Source organism: Tachypleus tridentatus, chromosome 9 (assembly GCF_004210375.1).
Source record: "Tachypleus tridentatus isolate NWPU-2018 chromosome 9, ASM421037v1, whole genome shotgun sequence".
Classification (NCBI taxonomy): Eukaryota; Metazoa; Arthropoda; class Merostomata; order Xiphosura; family Limulidae; genus Tachypleus; species Tachypleus tridentatus.
This window is the reverse complement of record NC_134833.1, coordinates 14888770-14914568: the sequence shown is the minus strand read 5'-3', so window position 1 is coordinate 14914568 and position 25799 is coordinate 14888770. Positions and strand designations below refer to the sequence as shown.

The following is a 25799-nucleotide window of genomic DNA, read 5'->3' as shown; positions in this document are numbered from 1 at the left end:
CGTTATTTTATATAAACACTAAAACTGGTTATTAAGATGGATTAAAATCCCGTTAAAGTAGTTTTATAACACATGTCATACTATATAAACACTAAAACTGTATTATTGAGGTGGAGTAAAATCCCGTTAAAGTAGTTTTATAACACATGTTATACTATATAAACAATAAAACTGGGTTATTAAGATGGATTAAAATCCCGTTAAAGTAGTTTTATAACATATGTTATACTATATAAACACTGAAACTGGGTTATTAAAATGGATTAAAATCCCGTTAAAGTAGTTTTATAACACATGTTACACTATATAAACACTTAAACTGGGTTATTAAAATGGATTAAAATCTCGTTAAAGTAGTTTTATAACATATGTTATACTATATAAACACTAAAACTGGGTTATTAAGGTGGATTAAAATCTCGTTAAAGTAGTTTTATAACACATGTTATACTATATAAACACTAAAACTGTATTATTGAGGTGGAGTAAAATCCCGTTAAAGTAGTTTTATAACACATGTTATACTATATAAACACTAAAACTGGGTTATTAAAATGGATTAAAATCCCGTTAAAATAGTTTTATAGCACATGCTATACTATATAAACACTAAAAGTGGGTTATTAAAATGTTATTAAAATCCCGTTAAAGTAGTTTTATAACACGTTATTTTATATAAACACTAAAACTGGGTTATTAAGATGGATTAAAATCCCGTTAAAGTAGTTTTATAACACATGTCATACTATATAAACACTAAAACTGTATTATTGAGGTGGAGTAAAATCCCGTTAAAGTAGTTTTATAACACATGTTATACTATATAAACAATAAAACTGGGTTATTAAGATGGATTAAAATCCCGTTAAAGTAGTTTTATAACACATGTTATACTATATAAACACTGAAACTGGGTTATTAAAATGGATTAAAATCCCGTTAAAGTAGTTTTATAACACGTTATACTATATAAACACTAAAACATGGTTATTAAGATGGATTAAAATCCCGTTAATGTAGTTTTATAACACATGTTATACTATATAAACACTAAAACTGGGTTATTAAGATGGATTAAAATCCCGTTAAAGTAGTTTTATAACACATGTTATACTATATAAACACTAAAACTGGGTTATTAAAATGGATTAAAATCCCGTTAAAGTAGTTTTATAACACATGTTATACTATATAAACACTAAAACTGGGTTATTAAGATGGATTAAAATCCCGTTAAAGTTGTTTTATAACACGTTATTTTATATAAACACTGAAACTGGGTTATTAAGATGGATTAAAATCCCGTTAAAGTAGTTTTATAACACATGTTACACTATATAAACACTAAAACTGGGTTATTAAAATGGATTAAAATCTCGTTAAAGTAGTTTTATAACATATGTTATACTATATAAACACTAAAACTGGGTTATTAAGGTGGAGTAAAATCCCGTTAAAGTAGTTTTATAACACATGTTATACTATATAAACACTAAAACTGGGTTATTAAGATGGATTAAAATCCCGTTAAAGTAGTTTTATAACACATGTTACACTATATAAACACTAAAACTGGGTTATTAAAATGGATTAAAATCTCGTTAAAGTAGTTTTATAACATATGTTACACTATATAAACACTAAAACTGGGTTATTAAGGTGGATTAAAATCTCGTTAAAGTAGTTTTATAACACATGTTATACTATATAAACACTAAAACTGTATTATTGAGGTGGAGTAAAATCCCGTTAAAGTAGTTTTATAACACATGTTATACTATATAAACACTAAAACTGTATTATTGAGGTGGAGTAAAATCCCGTTAAAGTAGTTTTATAACACATGTTATACTATATAAACACTAAAACTGGGTTATTAAAATGGATTAAAATCCCGTTAAAATAGTTTTATAGCACATGCTATACTATATAAACACTAAAAGTGGGTTATTAAAATGTTATTAAAATCCCGTTAAAGTAGTTTTATAACACGTTATTTTATATAAACACTAAAACTGGGTTATTAAGATGGATTAAAATCCCGTTAAAGTAGTTTTATAACACATGTTATACTATATAAACACTAAAACTGGGTTATTAAGATGGATTAAAATCCCGTTAAAGTAGTTTTATAACACATGTTATATTATATAAACACTAAAACTGGGTTATTAAGATGGATTAAAATCCCGTTAAAGCAGTTTTATAACACATGTTATACTATATAAACACTAAAACTGGGTTATTAAGATGGATTAAAATCCCGTTAAAGTAGTTTTATAACACATGTTATACTATATAAACACTAAAACTGGGTTATTAAGATGGATTAAAATCCCGTTAAAGTAGTTTTATAACACATGTTATACTATATAAACACTAAAACTGGGTTATTAAGATGGATTAAAATCCCGTTAAAGTAGTTTTATAACACATGTCATACTATATAAACACTAAAACTGTATTATTGAGGTGGAGTAAAATCCCGTTAAAGTAGTTTTATAACACATGTTATACTATATAAACAATAAAACTGGGTTATTAAGATGGATTAAAATCCCGTTAAAGTAGTTTTATAACACATGTTATACTATATAAACACTGAAACTGGGTTATTAAAATGGATTAAAATCCCGTTAAAGTAGTTTTATAACACGTTATACTATATAAACACTAAAACATGGTTATTAAGATGGATTAAAATCCCGTTAATGTAGTTTTATAACACATGTTATACTATATAAACACTAAAACTGGGTTATTAAGATGGATTAAAATCCCGTTAAAGTAGTTTTATAACACATGTTATACTATATAAACACTAAAACTGGTTATTAAGATGGATTAAAATCCCGTTAAAGTAGTTTTATAACACATGTTATACTATATAAACACTAAAACTGGTTATTAAAATGGATTAAAATCCCGTTAAAATAGTTTTATAGCACATGTTATACTATATAAACACTAAAAGTGGGTTATTAAAATGTTATTAAAATCCCGTTAAAGTTGTTTTATAACACGTTATTTTATATAAACACTGAAACTGGGTTATTAAGATGGATTAAAATCCCGTTAAAGTAGTTTTATAACACATGTTACACTATATAAACACTAAAACTGGGTTATTAAAATGGATTAAAATCTCGTTAAAGTAGTTTTATAACATATGTTATACTATATAAACACTAAAACTGGGTTATTAAGGTGGAGTAAAATCCCGTTAAAGTAGTTTTATAACACATGTTATACTATATAAACACTAAAACTGGGTTATTAAGATGGATTAAAATCCCGTTAAAGTAGTTTTATAACACATGTTACACTATATAAACACTTAAACTGGGTTATTAAAATGGATTAAAATCTCGTTAAAGTAGTTTTATAACATATGTTATACTATATAAACACTAAAACTGGGTTATTAAGGTGGATTAAAATCTCGTTAAAGTAATTTTATAACACATGTTATACTATATAAACACTAAAACTGTATTATTGAGGTGGAGTAAAATCCCGTTAAAGTAGTTTTATAACACATGTTATACTATATAAACACTAAAACTGGTTATTAAAATGGATTAAAATCCCGTTAAAATAGTTTTATAGCACATGCTATACTATATAAACACTAAAAGTGGGTTATTAAAATGTTATTAAAATCCCGTTAAAGTAGTTTTATAACACGTTATTTTATATAAACACTAAAACTGGGTTATTAAGATGGATTAAAATCCCGTTAAAGTAGTTTTATAACACATGTCATACTATATAAACACTAAAACTGTATTATTGAGGTGGAGTAAAATCCCGTTAAAGTAGTTTTATAACACATGTTATACTATATAAACAATAAAACTGGGTTATTAAGATGGATTAAAATCCCGTTAAAGTAGTTTTATAACACATGTTATACTATATAAACACTGAAACTGGGTTATTAAAATGGATTAAAATCCCGTTAAAGTAGTTTTATAACACTAAAACATGGTTATTAAGATGGATTAAAATCCCGTTAATGTAGTTTTATAACACATGTTATACTATATAAACACTAAAACTGGGTTATTAAGATGGATTAAAATCCCGTTAAAGTAGTTTTATAACACATGTTATACTATATAAACACTAAAACTGGGTTATTAAAATGGATTAAAATCCCGTTAAAGTAGTTTTATAACACATGTTATACTATATAAACACTAAAACTGGGTTATTAAGATGGATTAAAATCCCGTTAAAGTAGTTTTATAACACATGTCATACTATATAAACACTAAAACTGTATTATTGAGGTGGAGTAAAATCCCGTTAAAGTAGTTTTATAACACATGTTATACTATATAAACACTAAAACTGGGTTATTAAAATGGATTAAAATCCCGTTAAAATAGTTTTATAGCACATGTTATACTATATAAACACTAAAAGTGGGTTATTAAAATGTTATTAAAATCCCGTTAAAGTTGTTTTATAACACGTTATTTTATATAAACACTGAAACTGGGTTATTAAGATGGATTAAAATCCCGTTAAAGTAGTTTTATAACACATGTTACACTATATAAACACTAAAACTGGGTTATTAAAATGGATTAAAATCTCGTTAAAGTAGTTTTATAACATATGTTATACTATATAAACACTAAAACTGGGTTATTAAGGTGGAGTAAAATCCCGTTAAAGTAGTTTTATAACACATGTTATACTATATAAACACTAAAACTGGGTTATTAAGATGGATTAAAATCCCGTTAAAGTAGTTTTATAACACATGTTACACTATATAAACACTAAAACTGGGTTATTAAAATGGATTAAAATCTCGTTAAAGTAGTTTTATAACATATGTTATACTATATAAACACTAAAACTGGGTTATTAAGGTGGATTAAAATCTCGTTAAAGTAGTTTTATAACACATGTTATACTATATAAACACTAAAACTGTATTATTGAGGTGGAGTAAAATCCCGTTAAAGTAGTTTTATAACACATGTTATACTATATAAACACTAAAACTGGGTTATTAAAATGGATTAAAATCCCGTTAAAATAGTTTTATAGCACATGCTATACTATATAAACACTAAAAGTGGGTTATTAAAATGTTATTAAAATCCCGTTAAAGTAGTTTTATAACACGTTATTTTATATAAACACTAAAACTGGGTTATTAAGATGGATTAAAATCCCGTTAAAGTAGTTTTATAACACATGTTATACTATATAAACACTAAAACTGGGTTATTAAAATGGATTAAAATCCCGTTAAAGTAGTTTTATAACATGTTACACTATATAAACACTAAAACTGGGTTATTGAGATGGATTAAAATCTCGTTAAAGTAGTTTTATAACATATGTTATACTATATAAACACTAAAACTGGGTTATTAAGGTGGATTAAAATCTCGTTAAAGTAGTCTTATAACACATGTTATACTATATAAACGCTAAAACTGGGTTATTAAGGTGGATTAAAATCCCGTTAAAGAAGTTTTATAACACATGTTATACTATATAAACACTAAAACTGGGTTATTAAAATGGATTAAAATCTCGTTAAAGTAGTTTTATAACATATGTTATACTATATAAACACTAAAACTGGGTTATTAAGGTGGATTAAAATCTCGTTAAAGTAGTTTTATAACACATGTTATACTATATAAACACTAAAACTGTATTATTGAGGTGGAGTAAAATCCCGTTAAAGTAGTTTTATAACACATGTTATACTATATAAACACTAAAACTGGGTTATTAAAATGGATTAAAATCCCGTTAAAATAGTTTTATAGCACATGCTATACTATATAAACACTAAAAGTGGGTTATTAAAATGTTATTAAAATCCCGTTAAAGTAGTTTTATAACACGTTATTTTATATAAACACTAAAACTGGGTTATTAAGATGGATTAAAATCCCGTTAAAGTAGTTTTATAACACATGTTATACTATATAAACACTAAAACTGGGTTATTAAAATGGATTAAAATCCCGTTAAAGTAGTTTTATAACATGTTACACTATATAAACACTAAAACTGGGTTATTGAGATGGATTAAAATCTCGTTAAAGTAGTTTTATAACATATGTTATACTATATAAACACTAAAACTGGGTTATTAAGGTGGATTAAAATCTCGTTAAAGTAGTCTTATAACACATGTTATACTATATGAACACTAAAACTGGGTTATTAAGGTGGATTAAAATCCCGTTAGAGAAGTTTTATAACACATGTTATACTATATAAACACTAAAACTGGGTTATTAAAATGGATTAAAATCCCGTTAAAGTAGTTTTATAACACGTTATACTATATAAACACTAAAACTGGGTTATTAAGATGGATTAAAATCCCGTTAAAGTAGTTTTATAACACATGTTATACTATATAAACACTAAAACTGTATTATTGAGGTGGAGTAAAATCCCGTTAAACTAGTTTTATAACACATGTTATACTATATAAACACTAAAACTGGGTTATTAAAATGGATTAAAATCCCGTTAAAGTAGTTTTATAACACGTTATACTATATAAACACTAAAACTGGGTTATTAAGATGGATTAAAATCCCGTTAAAGTAGTTTTATAACACATGTTATACTATATAAACACTAAAACTGGGTTATTAAAATGGATTAAAATCGCGTTAAAGTAGTTTTATAACACATGTTATACTATATAAACACTAAAACTGGGTTATTAAAATGGATTAAAATCCCGTTAAAGTAGTTTTATAACACATGTTACACTATATAAACACTAAAACTGGGTTATTAAAATGGATTAAAATCCCGTTAAAGTAGTTTTATAACACATGTTATACTATATAAACACTAAAACTGGGTTATTAAAATGGATTAAAATTCCGTTAAAGTAGTTTTATAAGACATGTTATACTATATAAACACTAAAACTGTGTTATTGAGGTGGAGTAAAACCTTGTTAAACGTTGTGTTTTATAACACAGTTTATACCTATTTAAACCCTAAAACTGTGTTAGCTGTTACATTACAACTATGTTATCTGGTATATTAAAACTATGTTAATCGTGATGTTTTCTAATTTAATTAAAATCTTATATTTGTATAATACAGAATTCAGTATAAAACCCTCACGTGTTGGTGATGTGACAACAAGTGTTGAACATTTGTGGAACATCAACGTAATGTTAAGTGTTTGTGTGCGTATTTCACTTCTATTTATTTCCTATATGTTATCACTATATAGAATACGTTAACCCTAGAGTTTAAGATCCCGGTGACTTTAAACTCAGTTAATCTGATTAATTAAAAATTAACAATAAATAGATACTTTCTGCTTGAATTCTTTATCGACCTTTTTTTCAGAGACATTAATGTGCACCGCATTAAAGGTGGATTCAAAACCTACGTTCACACTGTTTCTCCAGATCTGTGCTTTCCTCTCCAAGGTCAGATCCACTCTTAAGCTCGTGCAGTCCAAAGTCTGTAATCTTCACAACCCAACGACTGTCAACTAAGCAATTGGAGGATTTGAGGTTGCCATGGGAACGTATAGAGCTGTCGTGAAGAAATATCATTCCCTATAAAGGAAACAAAAAAAAATAGACAAGAGGAACGGTTCGTATTTACGTGCGTTTTAGATTTATCTTGGCAAACATGTCCTGACGCATATTTTTTCGAGATGACGCCTATTTTAGTTGAAGAAAAGCACGATGAAATCTATCCTAAAAATATAACATTAATACTATGTTCAATAATATTAAAATATAATATTTATGAGCTGGAAAGCAGTTAAAAGTGGAAACAGAAAATATTTCATGAAATCGTTGTTATTCAGATAAATTAGAGAAATGTTTCTTCAGTTGATTTCTACTAAAACGAAGGAGCTATCATACAAGGTACAAACTTGTCACAAAGATAAAATAGATATTGTTCATACGGAGAGTAGGTAGAGAGCACGTGATAATTCTTTGAACCTCACGTGAAAATACACTTCTTGTTCACGTGTAGTTTCAGTTCTAACGAATCAACTGTTTCCTTTAAACGTTTCACCGTGGAACTGATACGCGATTGGTGTACTGAAATATCACGACATAAATGTTTAACAAATAAATTGACGAGAAATTTCATAAACATTTTTTATCTTGTCATACAAAATACGGGGTTCGATTCCCTGCGTTGAACACAGCAGATAGTCCAACGTGGCTTTGTTTTAAAACAGGGAAAATTAACGTCATATAAGAAATATACTCTTCAGAAAAAGAAACGCAAAAGGCAAAATTTGAGACCAATTGTTAACAAGTTTATTCCGGATAGTTCTGTATGACATGTGTGAAACTTTGCACATTCACTGCTGAACGTCCAAAGTCTGCAAAGGCGAAGTCCACACTCACAAGGTAAAGATTAACGTCACTCAACGTCAATAACGAATATGCCCCCCTTGAGCATCAATAACTGCTTGGCATCTCCTGACCATTGAAGCGATGAGATGACGAATCACATCCTGTGGAATGGCTGTCAACCCAGCCTGCAAAGCTGCTGCAAGCTGAGGTAGAGTCCGCGGTTGAGGTTGTCGCCGTCGCAGACGTCGGTCCAACTCGTCCCAGAGATGTTCGATGGGGTTTAAATCTGGTGAGTTGGAGGGCCAGGGAAGAACGTTGATGTTGTGGTGTCTCAAGAAGACAGTGGTGAGTCGGGCTGTGTGAGGACGGGCGTTGTCATGTTGAAAAACGTCGTTGACGTTCACCATGACGGTTTGCACATGGGGCCTAAGAATCTCGTCGACGTATCGTTGAGCCGTAAGATTCCCTCAAATGTGCAAAAGGTCTGTTCTGGCATTGTAGGCGATAGCAACCCACATCATGACGCTGCCACCACCAAATCTGTCAACATCCTGCACACAGTTTGCTCCAAAACGTTCACCTTGGCGACGGTAAACACGGGTCCTTCCATCCGAAGCATAAAACGTGATTCATCGCTGAACCAAACATGCCTCCATCGGTCGATGAGGCCATACCCGATGTGCCCGAGTCCACTGCAGCCGTGCTTGACAATGTTGCTGGGTGAGGATGACGCCTCTGACTGGACGTCGAGGTCGGATTCCTGCATCTTGTAGACGGTTGCGTATGGTCTGATCGGAAATCCTACGCAGCCCTGGTATGATTGAGGCAGTAGACGTCGCAGTGGTGGTCCTATCCCAAAGGTGACGTAACCGGATGTAGCGATCTTGTGCGGGCGTGGTCACACGAGGTCTGCCAGATCGTGGACGGTCACGAGTTGATCCATGTTGTTGGTGACGATTCCATAGCCTTGTGATGGTGCTTGGGTGGACGTTTACAGCTCTGGCAACATCTGATCGAGATTCGCCTGCTTCCAAGCGACCAATGGCGTTGTTGCGTTGTGCTTCAGTCAGTCTTGGCGTAACTGTATTGCGTGTCGGTGGTTTAACACTGAGCTATGGAAACCGAGAACCCGTCACTTTTATAGGGGATTTTGCACATGTTGCACTTGCAGAACATGCAGATCTCTCAAACAAATTTATTGGACACGAATGCGTTTTGGCGAAAAATCCGATGTTTTCCTCCGTTTTCAAAGTGCACAACTTTTATTGTCATTTTGGTCTGACAATCAGTGCCTTAACACGTGTAACATCACATACTCTGAGCTTGTAACGTTATTACATATATTTCTCTTTAAAATAACAAAAATATCCCTTTTGCATTTCTTGTTTTGAAGAGTATATGATATGAATATAAACTACTGAATTTCTCTCGGTACATATGTCGTTCACCAAAATATTATTACAAAGTGCACAACGTGATAAATATATTTGAAAATTTTTTAATCAATTTCAATACAGATGTGGGCGTGATAATGTGTTTGTCAATCCCATTATTCGTTGGTAAAAGAGTAGCCCAAGACTTTGCAGGCCCGGCATGGCCAGGTGGTTAAGGCACTCGACTCCTAATCTGAGTGTCGCGGGTTCGAATCCCTGTCACACCAAACATTTTCGCCCTTTCGGCCTTCGGGACGTTATAATGTTACGGTCAATTCCACTATTCGTTGGTAAAAGCGTAACTTAAGAGTTAGCGGTGAGTCGTGATGACTATCTGCCTTCCCTCTAGTCTTACACTACTAAATTAGGGACGGCTAGCACAGATAGCCCTCGAGTAGCTTTGTGCGAAATTCAAAACAACAACAACAACCAACATAGATAAAACCTGGTAACACTAGGATAAACCATAACATCAACTTACTCTTACAATGTCTCCAATTAGAGATGCAATGAACATGTTGTCAAGTTTAACGTCTTCATTTTCCAAGATATCCTGTTTATAAAAGACGAGGGTCATATCTTTGAATCATATGTTACACAGAGTCGAGTACAAACAAGAACTACAATAACGTAAAACCACAACCTTCCACGGTTTACTTTCGCTTCTCTCTCCTTTGAAACGTTGAAATTAAATAAGACAGTGACTGATTGCACTTATGTGACTTATTCTGTTGAGTAATTAAAACGAATATTCAATCACAGTCTCTGTTACAAAAGCTTTGGTAACTAATCACTTTCAGGTATTTTCGACATTGTTTTTGTCATGACCCGTGAAAGATTTAGTACCTCATTAAATAATAGCTTAATAAAAATAGAAACCATGGAAATCAGAATTACTGAGTTACAAGTTGCTGTTTTTGTTTTGTTTTTCTCGAGGGAAAGCGAGCGAAGTATTACAAAGAAATGTTATTTTATTTTTTCATGACGGACGTCTTTCTTTTGTAGATATATATATATATATATTTTGGTATAGCGCCCCTGGAAATAGGATAGCTATTATCCTTGGATCAACAAACACAGTCGATAAGAAATGAGTATTGAACATTTGTCGTTTTTAGGTCTTATGAAGGAGCATTTGGAATATTGAACATTAAGTAAAAATAAGACGTGAGTCGTTAGATATGACCTGAAGAAACGCAGCTATCAAAAACAAAGTGAGGAGGGGGGTAAAAACATTTTGAGTATGCACTGTGTTTTAAGAATAGAATGCCAGGCAGATGACTTAATTATCCCACATCTTTTAAATTATCTCAAACGAAGTGTAAAATTAGCGACGAAACATTTACAATTAGCATAACTGAGAACATCGTAGTTGTCATTAATGGGTTCAATTTTCTGTTTTCGTTTTTTTTGGGGGGGAGGTGATTCAATTAGTGGAGAACGCGTGATCTACCATAAATCAGAAACAGCAATTACCTGATCTGTGATTGTTTTAATCACGTGGCTTTCAAATAAAAGTTAAGCTCTGAGCTGTGTCTGTTTCATGCGTACGTAAAAATGGACACATGCTATACGGTACGAGGGTACGGTATAGTAGAATTCAAACGAAAGAAAAACAAAATGAACGCATTTTTTCATGTTTGATGGCAGTCGTTACAACAGTTACGCTTCGATTAAAACGTTGTTACAAAACTGGAATGGTTTGTCTCTATTTTCAATTTAATGCAAGGAAACTGTTCCTTATAGTCTGACTATGTAGTTGTATGTAAGACGTATTTTAAAATGTTTTAAAATGGTTAAAATAGTTCTTTGTTTATTATTATCAAACACAATTATTCGTTTCAAATAAAAATGCATGTATTTTATTATATATCTTTAAAAAAATGTTTAGATCTCTTTGACGTAGAGTGTAATTGATTTTTATTGTTTGAAATCACAGAGACCGAAGACGTGTACCACAGAATGGAGTTTTGTATTTAAAATTAATTATTGTTTAGGAAACAAAAGATCATTAACCAAAGACACACGCACGTGCATAAATTTGAATATATTATATGAAAAATTCGAATACATCAAATGATTAAAGATATGGTTGTTATGTTTCTGCATAACATACTCGGTCTTGTTACCATACCTTCAGGCTTCCTCGTGAGCAGTACTCCGTAATTATACAGATATTTGGAGGATCCACGCATGCTCCGACGAAAGGATTAATATTGTCAAACTGAATATCTCGAATCTGTGAGAGAGAATAGGTTTCTGTTACCATGATTTGGTCAAACCTCAAACATTGTTTTTACTTAAATACGTGAAACAAATGGTTTTATTCAAAATTGTAGTTCTCGAATCATTATATACTTAAAACAAACGGTTTTATTCAAAATAACAATTTTTAAATCATAACTGTTGAAGCAAATATTTTCTTTATTAATACCGTTTGTTTCTTCGTTTGTAACTGAGCACAAAGCTACACGATGAGCTGTACTCTGCCTACCATGGGTATCAAAACCAGATTTATAGGTATGCAAGTCTGCAGACATGCCGCTGTGCCACTAGGGAGCTCGCCATAAAGTAGTTTTAATCAAATCATGGTTTAGTTCACTATCAGCCGTTAAAAGTGTCTCTCTTTTGAACTTTTTAACTTAAAAGTTTACACCTTTTTTCTCCATAGAAGGTCTTAACATTGTTATAATGATACAAATCTTCTCACTTAGCTTTAAATTTCCTTTTTCTACCTCTAAAACTCTCTTAACAATGTTTACTATAAATATACTAATATCTTCAGTTAGCCCTAATTTTCCTCATTTTTACCTTGGAAAATTTTCTTACCAGTGTTAAATGTAAATATACTAATATCTTCAGTTAGCCCTAATTTTCCTCGTTTTTACCTTGGAAAAATTTCTTAACAGTGTTAAATATACTAATATCTTCAGTTAGCTCCAATTTTCCTCGTTTTTACCTTGGAAAAATTTCTTAACAGTGTTAAATATACTAATATCTTCAGTTAGCTCTAATTTTTCTCGTTTTTACCTCGGAAAATTTTCTTACCAGTGTTAAATGTAAATATACTAATATCTTCAGTTAGCTCCAATTTTCCTCGTTTTTACCTTGGAAAAATTTCTTAACAGTGTTAAATGTAAATATACTAATATCTTCAGTTAGCTCCAATTTTCCTCGTTTTTACCTTGGAAAAATTTCTTAACAGTGTTAAATATACTAATATCTTCAGTTAGCTCTAATTTTTCTCGTTTTTACCTCGGAAAATTTTCTTACCAGTGTTAAGTGTAAATATACTAATATCTTCACTTAGCCCTAATTTTCCTTATTTTTACCTTGGAACGTTTTCTTACCAGGGGTAAATGTAAATATACTAATATCTTCAGTTAGCCCTAACGTTCCTTATTCTTCACGTGAAGAACCCCTTAACAGTAATAATTACAATAAATTTGTAGATAAAATCAGTACTTCTTTGTGTAACAGAAAACTTAAAATACGTAAGTCTTAAATCTTTCGATAATATAGTTGTAAAACAAATTAAATGATTATGTTTTATAGATTATTTGTCTTCACCGTATTTGTTATTGTTTGTCTTATCTTCACCGTATTTGTTGTGTATTTCTGTTTAACCTTTCAATCATATATAAAGATCTGCATAGCTTTTCTTAAGAATTTATTGGAATCAGTGAAGACTTAACACAAAGTAACATATCGTATCGTCTATTTAGTCGTCAAATTACGGTACTCTTGCAGACAGACGACACAAAGTAATCGGGTAATGTTGTTGTTAATTGTCAGCTATAGAAACTGTCATTTGTAAATTTTCTTTTACGCACTATTATTTATCTAGTACCCCCGTGGTACGGGGGTATGTCTGCGGACTTACACTGATAGAAGCGTGGTTTCGATACCCGTGGTGGGCAGAGCAGAAATAGCTCTTTGTGTAGCTTTGTGCTTAATAATAAATAACAATTACAAGATTATTGGTTTAAGAAACATAGAAGATAAAACATAAACATACTACTTGTGTTATCTTAGCTACAACTGTAAGAAGACCCTACAATAGTGTTGGAAGTTAAGTACACTTCATTCTTAGCTGATAATAGAATATGAGTCTTTGTTATAACGTTTTGTCGACGACACCAGAACTCGTTGTTCTAGCCGGATGAACAAAAACAACAAACTTAGTTCAAAAACGGATAATTCCGGGGATGAAGAAAAGCAAACATCGAAAACTAATCGGCATGTAATGGGCCTGTTAAGAATGTAGTTCAACTAAAGGCAAAATTATTAAATAATTCTGATGAAAGATTAATAATTTAAACTTATATAGAAATTAACCTAAGGTGATCCCTACCGTTTTCATTTCCTTTTTCATTTTTCTTGTAATATCAATACACTTCTTCCTTAGACGTTTGATTGCGCAGATGCGCCCTCTATATATGCCAATTTGGGTGTAAATTGTAGAATATCTGAAGTCAGACTCAAGATTGGAACTGAGAGAAACTTGGCTAGTACGGATGAAAGGGTGAACATTCTGTTGGTTAGAAAGTCTCTCATGTATACTTCTATCTGTTTTTTTCAGACTGCTAAACTTGCTCAAGTTTCAGTCATTTTTATCACATGAAATTACACTAAATCACGTCACATGTTTTATAAGATATTCTGTATATTTCAAAGAATCCACCTTCTTGCAAACTTTATTAATTGTATCAAGTTTCAAAATACGAAGCTTTCAAATATACCACATGTGGATAAAAAAAACATCAGCATATCTTAAGATAATTTAATATCACTAATGAAAACATAACGATTACGTTAAAATTCATATTCATAATTTCGATTTCAAAATCCGTGTTCTCCACAAGGATTAGCACAAAAATTTTCTTCTTGATTTATAACAATATATGATTGGATTTAACGTCACTATGATGCCTTACTTATGTTTAAAAATAACTAAACTGAACTGGAAGGCAAAAAATTATTTTCAATTACTATAAAAGTTGCTAAAAATAAGTGTGATATAAATTTCAGTTAATTTCTAATTAATTTAGAAATAAATAAACACCTTAATTATTCATATTATTATAATTGTTTATTGTAATATTTAAGATATGGATACATTTATTCCACGGTTTATACACTGTATGTGAAGGTATAAGACACACAAACTGGTAAAATTATTACATTTTTAAGGCCCAGAAACAACGAATTTAAGCCATGCTTATTCGTAGCCGAGTTCCTATGGCAATAAATAATGTTATACGAAAGATGTATTTAAGATTATATTTTTGCATATTCGTGCCTCGATATCTGCAATAAATTAATTAAGATAAATATAGGGAAGAACAATCCTATTGGTAGAAATGATTTTAATTAGTGTTGCTCATAACTGAAAATAAAAATAATAAATATTTGCTCCTATTTTTTGTATGAAATACATTTTAATCAAATAATTAATTGCTTTATTAATATCTCTGTAGTACAATAAAAAAGACGTAACTTATACGGCCTGTCACGTGTTTTTCTAGTGATTTCCTGTCAAAAACAAATAGAAGTTTAACGTCGTCATTGTTTTATAATGGAATCAAAGATTAGTTCACGTACGTACCCATGACACTTTACCTCCTGTTCTAATGGGAGTGTATACGTACCCATGACACCTTACCTCCTGTTCTAATGGGAGTGTATACGTACCCATGACACTATACTTCCTGTTGTAGTGGGAGTATATACGTACCCATGACACTTTACCTCCTGTTCTAATGGGAGTATATACGTACCCATGACACTTTACCTCCTGTTCTAATGGGAGTATATACGTACTCTTGACACTTTCCCTCCTGTTATAATGGGAGTATATACGTACACTTGACACTTTCCCTCCTGTTCAAATGGGAGTGTATATGTACCCATGACACTATACTTCCTGTTGTAGTGGGAGTATATACATACCCTTGACACTTTACCTCCTGTTTTAATGGGAGTATATACATACCCTTGACACTATACTTCCTGTTGTAGTGGGAGTATATACATACCCTTGACACTATACTTCCTTTTGTAGTGGGAGTATATACATACCCTTGACACTATACTTCCTGTTGTAGTGGGAGTGTATACATACCATTGACTCTATACTTCCTGTTGTAGTGGGAGTATATACATACCCTTGACACTATACTTCCTGTTGTAGTGGGAGTATATACATACCCTTGACACTATACTTCCTGTTGTAGTGGGAGTATATACATACCCTTGACCTCCTGTTTTAATGGGAGTATATACATACCATTGACTCTATACTTCCTGTTGTAGTGGGAGTATATACATACCCTTGACACTATACTTCCTGTTGTAGTGGGAGTATATACATACCCTTGACACTATACTTCCTGTTGTAGTGGGAGTATATACGTACCCTAGACACTATACTTCCTGTTGTAGTGGGAGTATATACATACCATTGACTCTATACTTCCTGTTGTAGTGGGAGTATATACATACCTTGACACTTTACCTCCTGTTTTCATGGGAGTATATACATACCATTGATTCTATACTTCCTGTTGTAGTGGGAGTATATACATACCCTTGACACTATACTTCCTGTTGTAGTGGGAGTATATACATACCCTTGACACTATACTTCCTGTTGTACTGGGAGTATATACATACCCTAGACACTATACTTCCTGTTGTAGTGGGAGTATATACATACCATTGACTCTATACTTGCTGTTGTAGTGGGAGTATATACATACCCTTGACACTATACTTCCTGTTGTAGTGGGAGTATATACATACCACTGACTCTATACTTCCTGTTGTAGTGGGAGTATATACATACCCTTGACACTATACTTCCTGTTGTAGTGGGAGTGTACTCATTAACTTGAATATCTTTATAATCAATTTTCCACAGCAAATTATCGAGCTCTCGTTCATATGCCCAGTTCCTATATTAACACAAATAAAGATAGATCTGTAAGTGTTCAGTTATTATAAAGATAGATCTGTAAGTGTTCAGTTATTATAAAGATAGAGCTGTAAGTGTTCAGTTATTATAAAGATAGATCTGTAAGTGTTCAGTTATTATAAAGATAGGTCTGTAAGTGTTCAGTTATTATAAAGATGGAGCTGTAAGTGTTCAGTTATTATAAAGATAGAGCTGTAAGTGTTCAGTTATTATAAAGATAGATCTGTAAGTGTTCAGTTATTATAAAGATAGAGCTGTAAGTGTTCAGTTATTATAAAGATAGGTCTGTAAGTGTTCAGTTATTATAAAGATAGATCTGTAAGTGTTCAGTTATTATAAAGATAGAGCTGTAAGTGTTCAGTTATTATAAAGATAGATCTGTAAGTGTTCAGTTATTATAAAGATAGGTCTGTAAGTGTTCAGTTACTATAAAGATAGATCTGTAAGTGTTCAGTTATTATAAAGATAGATCTGTAAGTGTTCAGTTATTATAAAGATAGGTCTGTAAGTGTTCAGTTACTATAAAGATAGAGCTGTAAGTGTTCAGTTATTATAAAGATAGATCTGTAAGTGTTCAGTTATTATAAAGATAGGTCTGTAAGTGTTCAGTTATTATAAAGATAGAGCTGTAAGTGTTCAGTTATTATAAAGATAGATCTGTAAGTGTTCAGTTATTATAAAGATAGAGCTGTAAGTGTTCAGTTATTATAAAGATAGATCTGTAAGTGTTCAGTTATTATAAAGATAGATCTGTAAGTGTTCAGTTATTATAAAGATAGAGCTGTAAGTGTTCAGTTATTATAAAGATAGGTCTGTAAGTGTTCAGTTATTATAAAGATAGGTCTGTAAATGTTCAGTTATTATAAAGATAGAGCTGTAAGTGTTCAGTTATTATAAAGATAGATCTGTAAGTGTTCAGTTATTATATAGATAGATCTGTAAGTGTTCAGTTATTATAAAGATAGAGCTGTAAGTGTTCAGTTATTATAAAGATAGATCTGTAAGTGTTCAGTTATTATAAAGATAGAGCTGTAAGTGTTCAGTTATTATAAAGATAGATCTGTAAGTGTTACTTCTGACAATAATTGTATTTTATTTTTTGACAATAGAAAATTATAACTTCTTACTGTACACTGTATTATATCCAGATTAATCAAAGCTACAACAATGTTGTTTAATACAGTTAGAAGGGTACAGAATATATAAGAGCACTATATCATTACAGAATGTTATTCAAGTGAAATAAATTCTTTGAACACGTATAGCTTGTTAGCGAGTGATGAATTTCATTTCAGTGACTGGGTACCACGAATTAGCGAAATGCATTAGACGTTTAAAACTGAGTAATGATGTAGTACATTTCAGTGACCAGATATCAATAATAAGCGAAATATGTTAAGTTAGAAAGAGTCGAAATGCAGGGTTAAGCTTGAAGACAGAAACAAATAATGAATGTATGTTGAACACCGAATACAAATTTTAATAAAATCATAAGACACTAAATTGTGTTTTCTCGAGTTGTCCTTTTATCTTGAATAGTTAATGCTAAATTAATGCAATATATCTGTATATATACATACACTTAATGAGAATTATAATAAAGAAAGTTCGAGAAAAGGAATTCAATAGTGTATTTCGAGATTACGTTTTATCTCTTGTGACCAGAAACATTTTAATTGGATATTTCATATGGTAGATTTAACGAAGCTTTATGAATAGAAATTATTATACGAGATAATAATGACAGTGTTTGCAACAGCTAAGGCAAACGATGGGTCAATTGTCGCGAGAAAATTGGGTAATTAAGAACGTATTAAAGACGTCTGTCTCTTCGCAGCTCCAGTATGTTGTGAAAGTAATAATCGTGTTTAAGAACATGTCCATTATCTCTGAATTCACGCCTTTCTATTGGTTCATTTACGCTCTTTGTTTCAAAGTACGTCTTATAAACACAAAGAACGAAACATTGGATGAATTAACTTTAATTAGGGTTTGAATGAATATAAAAAAAAAAACAGGACAATAAACTAACCTGTTTCGTCCATCTGAAATGTTCTATGGTCTAAAAAAACAACATATGGAGGGCCTGAGAGAAGCTTTGTGTACATCAGAATATTAGAGAAATTGATTTTGGAAGATTACTTTCGTTAAATATTATTTAGTTTAAACTATAGTATACAATGTAATAGATTTACGAATGTGTGGCCATACTCGTGATTGTGAGAAATTCACTTGAAGTAAAAATGTATTATCAAGACGGATGGTATGGGTATTAAAACTTTAATTAAAATACAGTGCTAATACCAATACCAGCCGTCTTGAGAATACTTGTGGTCATCCTGTTATATATATAAAAAGTGCGGCAGGTTCAGCTCGCTCTGAAAGCAACACAAAATGTTTGTTACAAAGAGCATATTTCAACAAAGATCTATTGCTGTAAAAGTAGTTGGATGAGCATGGAGTTAACGGATTTTCGGAGCTGAAATCTTTTTACTGAATCCCATTTGGATTATCCTCTTAATATTCTAATTTTTGTATTCTCTTATTGTTGAACCAATGCTAAAAGAACTTGAAACTGACACTTCAAAATAATGCATCACAGAACGTGCAATGGGGTACAATAGATTACTTATATTATGACAATATTTGAGTTAAAATACGGCCTAATCGATAACGTTAATTAAACCAACCTGTAAACAATGCACAAAATTACCAACAAGACCAAGGCCACTCCACCTGTTCCTCCGGCGACTGCTCGCCATACGAAACCTGTTGAAGTTGTTGAAACCAATCCATGATAACAAATAATAGCTGTTTTATTTCAATATAAAATCTGTGGTTCTCTAAAGTTAATGAGAAAACACAAGTGAATTAAAAGCTTATTTATTATTTTTAATTCAATATAAAATCTGTGGATTTTTAATGCTGATGAGAAAACGTAAATCTTAATTTCACTTTAAAACCGATAAATAAATCACAAAATAAAACATCACTTCCATAAATAACTGGATGGACATGTTACAAACAAACAAGTAATAGGAGAAAAATGTTATATCTTTCTTTGTCTGTTCCTAAAATAACGTGCACAGCTGCTTGAGAGCTACCTGTGCTAACTGATCATAATTTAGCAGTGTAAGACTAGAGAGAGAGTTTTGTTTTGAATTTCTTGCAAAACCACACGAGGGCTATCTGCACTAACCGTCCCTAATTTAGCAGTGTAAGACTATAGGGGGAGGCAGCTAGTCATCACCGCCTACCGCCAACTCTTGGGATATTCTTTTAACAACGAATAGTGGGACTGATTGTTACATTAGTTCCTCGCTGGTACAGCGGTACGTTTACGGAGTTACAACGCTAAAATCAGAGATTCGATTCTCCTCGGTGGACTCAGCAGATAGCCTGATGTAATTGTAAATTACACACATACACTGTTACACTATACTGCTCCAATGATTAAAATGTTGAGCATGTTTGGTGAAGAGAATCGAGTCGAGTGCCCTAATCCTCAGCACTTCTGTGACCCAAAACTTTTATATAAAATACACTCAGATTGCTCTTAAAATTTTGATTCAATATTACTGATTCGTCTGTGAATTAAGTTTTAAATGGTTTATTATCTTCTTTGAAATAATATGAATACTGCTACATTACATACTGCAAATAACAAGTGTAACGAATAACATAATATAAAGTATCCACATCTTGTACTTTGATTAGCTCTTGAACATATAATTAACTAATTATCTTCAGCCTTTGTGTATTCTAATACAAATTACACTGAGAAGATTATAATGTTTGTTTGTTTTTTCCAATTTTGCGCAGAGCTACACGAGAACTATCTGCACTAGCCGTCCCTAATTTAGCAGTGTAAGACTAGAGGGAAGGCAACTAGTCATCGTCACCCACCGCCAACTCTTTCTTGGGCTACTCTTCTACCAACGAATAGTGGGATCGACCGTAACAATATAATGCCCCCACGGCTGAAAAGGCGAGTATATTTGGCGTGAACCCGCGACCCTCAGATTAGGAGTCGAGCGCTTTAACCACCTGGCCATGTCGGGCTGACAAAGTTATATTTTCTTTATAGTTCGTGTCACGTTAGGTGATTAAATAGATACCGAATTACAGAAATTTAATCGAGGGAATATATTCGATTGATACTTAAAGTAATCGATTAATTTCTAAACTTGTCTATTTCCTATAACGGACAGAGAAGTTTTACACTTACTAGCTTTTACATAGTTTCTAAACTGATTTGTACGTTTAACAGATAAGTAATTTAAGCTTTTGAAGTTTACCTAGAGTGAAAGACTTCGTTTTAGTCGCTTGTACGTGTGTGTGTGGTTACAGAGATTCGAACACTTTTAAGCAGCTTACTCACATTAGGACAAGGTTGTCTTCATTTTCACACCATTTTAATCGTAAGTGTAGTAATTCGAGTAATTATTTTATTTATGTGGAGAGTTCTAGTTTTAAAGACCCAGTAGGCTTAATTTTTAACACGTAACATTTAACAACAGCTTCTGATATATAAAATTCGCCCACTTTAACATAAGAAAACGCTTTTAAAAATATCTTATGCAAACCAGGGGAGGATGACATAAAGGCCGACGAGAACAGTTATATCAGTTATAAAGATAACAGTGCGTTGTTTCATATGTTCTGGTATCCTTGCTGTCGAGAACATTCGTGGTCGTAAACCCAATATATTCTAAAGTTCAGTTTGTCTCAAATTCACAGTTATGTTAAACAAAAAACAACGGATTATAAAAGATATAATAGATCTACTGTATGTGTGTGTGTTTCTTATAGCAAAGTCACATCGGGCAATCTGATGAGTCAACCAAGGGGAATCAAGCCTCTGATGTTAGTGTTGTAGATCTGTAGGCTAACCGCTGTACCAGCGGGAAACAAAATTATTGGAGTAATTTTAATAAAAGCAACCCTGAAAAAAAATGGATCACATTAAACTAACTTGTGAATCCTGTCAACAATATAAAGTTTCTTTCACTATTAACCATGTAAAGTATAAATATAATTTAATTAATTAAACGTGTACACGTCAAAAAACTTTGACAATCAAGTAAATGTATTCATTACACAGAGAGGTCAGTGAACTCTGTTGCCGTAAGGCATTGGTTTTTCATTCTGTAACGCAATTTGAACTTTTGGTTAAGCGAATAACAAGATAATTTTATAACCACTTCGTTCAATTAGATATGAAAATTATAAGAATAATTAATAGTTATAATGTAATCATTTTAACACTGACTTTAATTTCAAACACAAAACGCTTTTTCGGGAGTGGAAGATAAATCACTGCGAAACATTAGAAACATAAAACTGGTGATTCTGAACGTATTTAATAATGAGATATGAATGAAATAAAAAACTGGATTTAGAATAAATTATAAAAACATCAAAACTGTAATTAAAACACAACTAAGTTACAGCAACAAAAACTAGAAATAACTTATTATATGTACTATAAATAATAAGTAGAAACACTGGGAAATTTGAAGCTTAAATAATAATGTATTCGAGAATATTATTACATAGCCCTCATTAATCATACTGAGAGTTAAAACTATCACGAAGTAATTCTCAGTGGCCCATTATTACCTTAAACAACTGTTAAGGTATTATGTTGGAGATGTGAACATTTCACAAAGGTACTAACATTATGTAAAATCTTTTATGCTTATAAACTATAACAAGACAGTCGTTTAACTTAAGTCGAGGCCCCCGCATGACCAGGTGTGTTAAGGCGTTCGACTCCTACTCTGAGGGTCGCGGTTTCGAATCTCCGTCGCACCAAACATGCTCGCCCTTTCAGCCGTGAGAGCGTTATAATGTGACGGTCAATCTCACTATTAGTTGGTAAAAGAGTAACCCAGAGTTGGCGGTGGGTAGTGATGACTAGCTGCCTTCCCTCTATTCTTACACCGCTAAATTAGGGACGGCTAGCGCAGATAGTCCTCGTGTAGCTTTGCACGAAATTCAGAAAACCATCAAACAAACTTAAGTCGAATTAATCGTCTCTTCGTTTGAGAGTAATTAAAAATTACAGCTAAATTATTTGTTAATTAATTATTTGTTCGTGAGAAAATAATGTAAATATTATTTTTGAATAAAGAACATTGAAGGGATTGAGTAACTAATTTGGCGGTTTGCTAGAAACTTGCTAAATTATTTGATTAACGTGAAAACTGAACTCACTAACACACTTTTCGTTATGGAATCCACAGTCTGGCTCGTCCTTTGGCGGTCCATTACCTACCCAGTCTACAATGTCGTCCAAGTAAAGCATCTGTCATTAAATGCATTTTATTATAATTAAAACACGACATATAATTAGTAGAAAATAATTAAAGTTAAAATCAAAAGTGATGATAAAACCGAAACAAAAGTTAGTTCTCATTTCGGGTTGATTTTAAATATAATTAAAGCACAAAAAGATAAAAATGCATTCTACAGGGTGTTCGGAAAGTCGCTGTGCACTTATATGTTTATTAACAGACATAATCAGTGATGTCGAGAAAACCCACTTGTAGATATATGTAAAAATATATATGTAAAAACAGCTCGTTTGACTCAAATACTAAATAAAGAAACAAACATAAACAAACGCAAAATTAATGAAACCTTATTTATACAACAACTCAAGCCCAAAATAAACCAATACAAAGGAACACCTTTATACCTATATCAAAAATAATAAAATAAATAATATAAAATTATATATTCAAACATCTAACACCTCCACCTACATTCCGACACTCAGTTACACAACCCCTTTCAAACATGCGGTCAGCTTCTGGTCAGTTATTTCTTTCTTTCTTTGTGAACCTGACGATGACCGAAGAAGGTCGAAACGTTGTTCGCTCCTCTACGTAAAATAGTTTCTCAGCCCAAACGAGCCGTTTTTGCATATATATTAACAGATATGTTTCAATATAGAATACAGGAGGTAAATATGAATGACAATTATAAACAATGTTGAAAGTGACCTCCTTTGGCATCAATGCAGGCCTGGATCCTTCTTACTTTGTTTCTAAACACTGCTATCAGTTGCTGGCTTGAAATAGACTGAATAAAATATGATTACAAAACTGCACAGTGACTTTCGGAACACCCTGTACAATTTTAATAAATATATAGTTCTCTGCAACTCTTCGCCCTTAGGCCCACTTCAAGAAACGAACAAATTATATTTTGCAAAGTACGTTTCTTTATTAAGACTACAGCACAACATTTACACCTATTGTTTTCGTTGTTTAATATTATTCATTAATTCTACCCTTAAATTTGGTTGATTTCAAATATTTAAAATCATAATAATTATTCCATCTACAACATTTTTTGTGGTGCACTATTGTTAATGAATTGTGATAGATAAGAGCGCGGTGAAAGATAATTTATCTTTGCTTTTGCAATTAGGATATATAAAAAAAGAAATCATTGTACTCTCGACCTCACCAACAGATGGCGCATTAATATATAATACTATGAAGTTTAAGTGAATTGTTTTTAACGATAAAATGAGAACCATTTTGAATCTGGAGATAAGAACATATCACAATCATAATTAACTTATTTTAAATATTGAAACGAAAAACTAAGTGTAAAGTAGTATATTAGTTTATTAGAATGAAAAGTTTCTTTATAGAGTTAATTTTTAATGATATTATCCACCATTTGTAAGGAAGTAATATCGTTATGTTTGATATGATTTAGTGGTAATAACGAACATATCTATAACTCATAATAGTTTGGGCTTTCAGACTCCTGACCCAACAGATTAAGTTGAAGTCAGTTACTGATAAATGTTATTAGTTGAAGACGAATATTGTATAAACGCATTATTTAGCCATCACGTGGCAACCAATAAGGTCACAATAAAGATGAAATCTCGTATGCTCAACTCTTAAGTCGTAGACCCCAAGGTTCAGACATAGCCACTCTAATATTAAAATTCTCATGTAAAAGAAGAACAACATTTGAGCAATACACGCCACCTACACGTTCAGTCTTAGCTAGATTGTGTTCACGGTTAAAATCTGTTACATCTAAGTGTACAAGGATGTTCAGGAAATATTGCTGCTCGAACCTTGGACCTTCCAGTACACAGCCGACCACAGTAAGAACTACGTATGTGTTAGATATTGGTTAATTAATACAGCGGTTTAAATAACAGCTTATTTAGTCGAATCGCCGACAGTGTGTGTGTTATACAGGGTGGGTCTATTTGGGTTATAATGTTGTCCATTTTAGAGTATTGTTCGGTTTCTATTGTTTATTACTTACTCTGAAGAAACACTTAGTTTTTATTGTTTCTATAATACTTCCTTTAATGCCAACCGTATTACACTCACTGTAACAACTTCATAGTATGAACTATGTCAACTTCATTCTAATTTTTGCCCTACCCTGTATATGGAAAATTAAATATGTCTTAGATTTTATTAGGTATTCAGTAATTCGAACATTTTCTATGCAGAAATTTTCACTAAAACTAGCTGTCTTACTATCAACAGATTAGAGTCTATTGAATCTATCTTACTATCAGTAGACTTAAGTTTATTGAAACTAACTTACTATCAGTAGATTTAAGTTCATCCAAACTAACTTACTATCAACAGTTTTGAGTTTATTGAAACTAACTTACTATCAGTAGATTTAAGTTCATCCAAACTAACTTACTATCAACAGTTTTGAGTTTATTGAAACTAACTTACTATCAGTAGATTTAAGTTTATTGAAACTAATTTATTATCAACAGATTTAAGTTTATTGAAACTAATTTACTATCAATAGTTTTGAGTTTATTGAAACTAACTGACTTACCGGAATCCCACTTCTGTTTTCAGGAAGCATGAATAAACCGACACGGAATATTCCGTATTCTTCTGGAATTCCAGGCAGTGGTTTCCTAGCGATAACAGTGTAGTTACCTTCTGTGTCACCGTTTTCATCCATATAAACCATGTATCCCATTGCACCTGGTTCATCCATGAAGAAAATGCACACGTACAGAGTTCAGTC

At 31.6% G+C, this 25799-nt stretch overlaps 1 protein-coding gene across 5 annotated transcripts in view; it reads right to left on the bottom strand.

The window, feature by feature from the left end:
* The window catches only part of LOC143224772 (guanylate cyclase 32E-like), a 159813-nt gene that overhangs the window by 56544 nt on the left and 77470 nt on the right, over positions 1 to 25799 (bottom strand). For all 5 annotated transcript variants that reach the window (XM_076453044.1, XM_076453045.1, XM_076453048.1 and 2 more), the window contains 8 exons: positions 25602 to 25756; positions 22974 to 23064; positions 19445 to 19523; positions 16626 to 16734; positions 14133 to 14312; positions 11913 to 12017; positions 10260 to 10331; positions 7412 to 7583 (listed from right to left, as the gene is read on the bottom strand). In XM_076453044.1, coding sequence (XP_076309159.1) covers positions 7412 to 7583; positions 10260 to 10331; positions 11913 to 12017; positions 14133 to 14312; positions 16626 to 16734; positions 19445 to 19523; positions 22974 to 23064; positions 25602 to 25756 — 963 coding nt within the window. The remainder of the gene's footprint in view (positions 1 to 7411; positions 7584 to 10259; positions 10332 to 11912; positions 12018 to 14132; positions 14313 to 16625; positions 16735 to 19444; positions 19524 to 22973; positions 23065 to 25601; positions 25757 to 25799) is intronic.